This window comes from Vicia villosa, linkage group LG2, assembly GCF_029867415.1.
Source record: "Vicia villosa cultivar HV-30 ecotype Madison, WI linkage group LG2, Vvil1.0, whole genome shotgun sequence".
Classification (NCBI taxonomy): Eukaryota; Viridiplantae; Streptophyta; class Magnoliopsida; order Fabales; family Fabaceae; genus Vicia; species Vicia villosa.
Window position 1 is genome coordinate 195,332,218 of NC_081181.1, and position 6,800 is coordinate 195,339,017.

At 30.3% G+C, this 6,800-nt stretch overlaps 1 protein-coding gene across 1 annotated transcript; it reads right to left on the reverse strand.

The window, feature by feature from the left end:
• Positions 1 to 213: 213 nt before the first annotated feature.
• On the reverse strand, positions 214 to 1,704 carry LOC131653450 (probable E3 ubiquitin-protein ligase ZFP1). The gene is made up of 5 exons (XM_058923588.1): positions 1,673 to 1,704; positions 1,106 to 1,233; positions 950 to 1,023; positions 708 to 875; positions 214 to 570 (listed from the first exon to the last, which is right to left on the reverse strand). The coding sequence occupies exons 1-5, from the start codon at positions 1,678 to 1,680 to the stop codon at positions 424 to 426; spliced, it is 525 nt and encodes a 174-aa protein (XP_058779571.1). The 5' UTR covers positions 1,681 to 1,704; the 3' UTR covers positions 214 to 423.
• Positions 1,705 to 6,800: the final 5,096 nt, after the last annotated feature.

The window sequence follows — 6,800 nt, forward strand, 5'->3', positions numbered from 1 at the left end:
AATAGTTAAAGAAATTTATTACAAAATTAGAAACAAATTTAAACTAATAAATTCATAAATACACTATTATGACAGTAACATTTGATGAATATAACAAGAAAGAAGAGGGCTGAGACTGAAACATGTAGAGACTTTTTAATGCGAATGGCGTTGGCAGTTGATTAACGAGAACAATGCTTTGTGGAAAGGAATATTCTCTTATAGATATGTGGATGTAGAATTGAAAATGTGTATAGATATGAAGATCATACATACCTAGAAATATCAAAAGTACATACATATCAAGAAATATTAATTTCTAGTGTCCAAAAAGTAAATAATAAAATAGAAAAACATAAATTATGTCTAATATCAAGCTATTCAAGTACATTGAAAGAAATGAAAGGACATGCATGCATGAATGAATGAAGAATTTATAAGCTCCTATGCATCCTTGTCTTGAGAAGTTAGGGCTTCTGATTTGCAGTTTGGGCATTTGTTCCTCAAAATAAGACACTTTGTTATGCAATCAATGTGAAATTCATGCTCACATTGAAGAATTGCAATCTCTTCTTGATTAGTAAACTTGTCCTATATGTGAATAGATAGTAATGAATTAGTACATAAAAGTAAGATTTCTCCTAAAAAAAATTATTTTGAAAAATAAAGTGTAAAATTACAAAAAATAATGAGTGAAATAAAACTTGATATTAATTAAAGAATCATACATGACATATTATGCATGAGTCAATTTTTTGATCATCAGATTGTGACTTCTCCAAAGCAATAGCCACTGGGTTTGTTGTATAAACTTTGGTCTTCAATTGAGTCTCAATTGTTTTCATTGATAAACCAGTGCATGCATTGCCAATTTGTTCAGCCAAATCAAAAAGTTCCTTTAATTCGTAACACCAAGTGTTAATATATTTCAATTTTTAGGAAAATAGAATTTAAATATCTATATACATACCTCATAAGTTATTTCATCTTCATCTTTTTCCGCATGCATAACTCGACAACTGTTAGGACGCAATTTCTGTAAACCTATTTATGAAAAAATTGTATCAGCACATGGAGTATGGCAAAATAAAAAAGAAATGGCTACCTTGCACCATATTAGACCCACCTGCTGCTCTCAATATATACTCTGCCTTCACAATGCGTTTCCTATTATAGGGAGAAATAGAAGAATAGTGGTTTGTCCTAATTCTTTTGTGTGGTCCATTACCATCATCCATAATCCTAATGTCTCTTCTGAAATTATTCAAATTAATTATTATTAATAAGAAAATTTTAAATTTTATTGAAAATATTATTTTGTATTAATCATTTGACTATGTCTCTTTTTATTCTTTAATGCACTAATAATTTTTGCCTCATGATAAAAGGTTTTAAAAAACAGATAATTAATTATACACATTAGACTATGTACTAAGACATGATTTACTTCAAAAATCTAAACTTAATTTTGCAGCATAATTCTAGTCTTCATTAAAGAAATTATGATTTAAGTATTTGTAAAACATTTATAAATTTCTGCATATATTATGATATATTGCTCAAATTTTTTGGTGTTATTTTACAAAACTTTAAGTATATATTATAATACCAGCAAATTCAATAGTAAGAAAAGAAAAAGATATATAAATATAGTGCTACATAAAAACTAGAGATAGAATGAGAAAATACTTACGGTGCCATCTAGCTGCAGTGCACAAATGTGTTTGTAAATGATGAAAATGAAAGTTGTAATAAAATGGTCTTATATCCTACCTCAGATCATCTAGATGGATTTTGTCAAAAGGTTTATCAAAAAGGTGTATCGAGGCGTATCATAACTTTTTATTTTATTTGGAATATTTTTTAAATGTTATAAATAAAAATACATCCTTTATCATGGCATTAAAAAATATTTTTTAAAGTATATTTTATTATTGATATGTTATAACTTTAAATGTAATAATTATATAGTCAAAACAATTTATTCTTAAAAAAGTTTAATAATTAAAAGCTCAAAAATACTACTTGCCATCTATGTCATATACATTATATATTGAATAATATATATTACTAATGGTATATGATGCTTTAATATTGTATATATTGATTCTATGTAATTATTTTATTAATTTATTTTAAAATTTAATTTTTAAATATTATTAAATTATTATATATTTGATTTAATTATCATTTTTGTTCATCTACATTATCTAATTCACAAAATTAGTTTCACAATATTAAATTCAATTTTTTTTCATCTCACACATTTTTATGTTTAAAATTAATGATGTTTTTTTTTTTTAAAATTGACATAATATGTATAATTTATGAATATGAATAAATTAAAGAATAAAATTAAATTAAATCTATAATACATGAGTAGATATCTGATCGGCTAAGTGAGGGATCACATAACACTATAGACAATCTGCGGAGTGAAATTTGACTCAAAGTTGATTGAATCCAACTACCTTATAGTGGATCCTTTATTTTCCTATAACATCATCTTCGACTGCAATGCCATCAATACTTTGGGACAATTATTTCTACCCAATACCTGGTCCTAAAATACCCACTACATTGTGGGTGAGTCAGGATAGATCCAGCAGCAAATCGCCGAAGAATGTTACTAGAGAAGCCTGGTGATGGGAAGGGAAGAGCTCGCCTTGTGGCCATCCCCCTCCCCGGAGCACTGGATACAAACATTAATAGTTGGGCTCTCAGACTAGACTTGGAAAATGATTGACTCACGCTAGAGGATCTAAAGGAAGTTTTATTAGAGGAAGAAGAGCGTGAACTAGTCGATAAACTCATTAGAAATTTCGACTTGTTCTCCCGAGATCCATCTAACATACTAAGAATAGACATCAATGATGTTTGACATCACCTCACTATCAATCTTTCTGCTAAGCTAGTGACACAAAGAAAGTTGAAAGTTGGCTTTTAGTGGTTTTATTTTGTAATCGTGCACTTTATTTTTAAGAAAATTCCCTACTAATTTTTTTTTTTGATATCCATGTCTAAAAAAAGGGAAAATACCATTTTTCGTCCCTTAACTTTCACTCGGTGTTCATTTTGGTCCCTCAATTTTTAAAAAGTTCAAATAACTCCTTTATCTTTTAAAATTAAGAAAGATCCATCAATCATGTCTCTAGCTTTAAATCTTGCCCTTATAGCCTTGGTCTTGTTAACACCCACATTCCACTTCCTTTGAGCCTTTGCCTTTATGTCCTTAATCTTCATCTTTGGGTTGTCCTTAATCTCCATTTTAAAATATAAAAGAGTTATTTGAACTTTTGAAAAAGGACCCCGAATGAAAGTTAAGAGACGAAAAAGAATATTTTTCAAAAGAGGAAAGATTGACCCCTCATCCAGCGGACCTAACCTTCAGATTTTTCTTGTGAGTGTTACTCATAGTCTTGTTCCTCCATTGTTGTTGGTATCACCATTTTAATTTTTTTCTTTAGCCAATGATGCCTTTGTTGGTTGTCCCAAAAATATAAAGGATCTATCTCTTTTAGGAGAAGGAGGCGTCCTTGCAATAGTCTAGACTTCACTATTTTCTCCTCAACTCATCCAATTGTCTCTTACTAAAGCCTCTATGGCCAATGTAGCTTGATATTTGTTTCAGTTTAAAAAAAATAGATTTTCTCTTTATATTTTTTTAAATAGATTTTTTCAAATCGTTTTTTAAAATATTATAAGTTTTTTTATATTTGTTTTTTCTAAAATGAAACACTAATTTTGACATCTTATAACATAAACGTACATTATTGAAGACCAAAACTTAGTCAAAATCTCAATTTTTAAAAAAACTTATATTTCAAAAATGATTTTTATGAAAATCTATTTGAAATAGCTTCAAAATGAAATGATTTTTTGAAATTTTGATATCCATTTTTTTTCCATAATGCGATAAAATACTTAACATCACATTTTAAGAATAAATATTCAACCAAAATTTTTATTTGAACCTTTTATAAAAAAAAATTTGCAAATTTTTTTCCACAAAATTATGGGCCCGTTTGTTTTGTCTTTTTTTAAAAATGATTTTTATAGTGTGACAAAATTTTGTGAAAATTTTTTTTTACAAAGAAACTTTTTATAGAAACTTCAAATGAAAATTTTGTTTGAACAGTTATTCTTAAAATGTAATTTTAGGTATTTCATCTATTAATGGGAAAAAAATTTGGATATCAAAATTTCAAAAAATCACTTAATTTTGAAGCTATTTCAAATAGATTTTCATAAAAATCATTTTTGAAATACAATTTTTTGAAAAAATTGCGTATTTGACTAAGCTTTGTTCTTCAATAATCTATGTTTATGTTCTAGGATGTCAAAATTAGTGTTTCATTTTAGAAAAAACGAATATAAAAAAACTTGTAATATTTTGAAAAACGGTTTTAGAAAATCTATTTTAAAAAATACAAAGAAAAAATCCTTTTTTTTTTAAGCTGAAACAAACAGACCCTATATAACACTATAAAAATCATTTTTTAAATAAATCATAACAAACGGGCCCATAGAACCATATTGTTAGCGCAACAATTGAGGGAGGGTCGAGTCGGAAGGATTGTTAATTTTTGGGACATTTCTTTGAGCAACACACCTTTGTGGGAGACACACCACTTCTCCACCTAAAACCTTAAGGTGATAGGTGAGTGGGTTCTCCCACTTATATATGCTCAAGTCACCACACATATTTCCAATGTGGGACTATTATCCACACACTCACACTTGATTCTCAACACTCCCCCTCAAGTGTGAGTCTTACACAATGCTCCCCCTCATGTGGAAGCTTCTCTTCCACATACACTTGTATCCGTTGACTTCAACTACATGTATCCGTTGATTCTCTTCAACTACATGTATCTGTTGACTTTCAACTACAAATTTTAGCCGGTCCCTTTTTTCTCGAACCAAAGGCTCATGATACCATTGTTAGCGCAACAATTGAGGGAGGGTCGAGTCGGAAGCATTGTTAATTTTCGGGACATTTCTTTGAGCAACACGCCTTTGTGGGAGACACACCACTTCTCCACCTAAAACCTTAAGGTGATAGGTGAGTGGGTTCTCCCACTTATATATGCTCAAGTCACCACACATATTTCCAATGTGGGACTATTATCCACACACTCACACTTGATTCTCAACACATATCACCGTCATAAGTTTAATGGTTGAATGTTTTTCATATGTGGCAAATCTTTTTCCCCTCAATAACTCCATGTTTACAAGCAATTGAGAATTCTTGACCAAAGAATAAAATTTGTGGTGAGAGCTAGAAAGGTATTAATAAGATGTATCAGGTCCTTACCCTTTGGTTCAAAAGCTTAGAAATGGTAAGTGTATTATTAAAGATCAATTAGATGTATGGAATTTGAAGATCCATAATTAATTGTTGTATATCGAAAAAAAATTATAGCTTATGATCTGTCGAGTAAAGAAGGACACCCTTAAAAAGATGTAAAACATAATTTGTTGAATCAGTTCTTGTGGTTGGGCTGAAATCTTTCATAATTCCTTAGAGCAAGTATGCTTCAAGAACTCTAGGTAGATTTAGATACAACTTGCACAAATCATGAAAAGAATGTGATTGATGGTCTTCTTAAATGAGGTATTGTTTGAGGTCGCGATGATTGTGCCATGTTTGCTTTAATTGTAACTTTGACTATTTTTCTATGGATTAAGGAGTATTTTCCTGATCATATAATGTGATTTTGAGTATTTATGGGTTGTGTGTATTCTGAAGTTACGTCTGTTGTATGTTATTGTTTGATATATTATGTTTATCTTGTTTTTATTTTGTGTATGATACCTTATGTTATAGTTTATCACCTCCTATTAGGATTCAATTTCCTAAAATGGTGACCTTTTTCCCACATCGCTCATTCACATGACTAAGTCTTCCATGCGAAATTCTTGTGAGACCACCTTTCTAGTGAACTTCAATGTCATTATTTGTTTGATTTTAGCCTCCCTCATTCTGGTCTAAGGGACACATTTCTCATTGAAGTCTAACTTCTCTCTACGTATTTCCTTGTTACGTTCCCTTGATTAGGGATGCATGATTACTCAACTTAGCTTGTCTATCTCGACATGGATCAAAGCTTCCGACCTATAAGTGATTCGAAAGGTAGTTTCACTAGTGCGTGAGTAGGGAGTGGTTTGATGAGCCTATAAATTGTGAAGGATTTCTTAAACCCGCTCCCCCTTTGGTTTACCAAGTATCTACTTAAGGTTACAAAATACAACTATGTAAGCTTGGTCTTCTTGTTCATTGGTTTGTAGGTGACCTACTAAAATTAAGTGTTGGGGAACACATAGCTCATCCAAAAGACCACGAAATACTTTGTCTTCTCAAGATGTTTCTTTTGAAGAAACATAGGATATTGCTTTCGGTCAACTTAAATTAGCGCCTCATCCTTTATCCATTTGATGAAATTGTCTACCACAATAATCAAATACTTAACTTGACCTGATAACATGAGTAAAGGTCCTAAATTATCCATCCCACACCAAGTGGAAAAGAGCCAATTAAGGAAAGGTGGATCGCTCTTCATTCTATAGGTGGATCGCTCTTAATTCTATAGGTGGATCAAGTTGTACTATATCATGGTTTTTAAAAAATTACGTACCTCGTTGTATGCTCTTTGGTGTCATGTTATATACCATGAATATAACATGATAAATTATATCACTCACTCAAAGATGCATTCAATACCATGAGAAGATAAGTTCAAACTGCATAGAACACAAGAGCGACTAGGAAAGGTTTAATTCAACATGCATATAAAACTAATAAGTACTGATATAAT

What these genes read in the sequence shown, in the direction of transcription:
- LOC131653450 (XM_058923588.1), bottom strand. An exon ending in GTATATATTGAGAGCAGCAG is followed by an intron (nt 1,024 to 1,105) that starts GTGGGTCTAATA and finishes TTTCATAAATAG; the next exon opens with GTTTACAGAAATTGCGTCCT. An exon ending in AAGATGAAATAACTTATGAG is followed by an intron (nt 876 to 949) that starts GTATGTATATAG and finishes TACGAATTAAAG; the next exon opens with GAACTTTTTGATTTGGCTGA.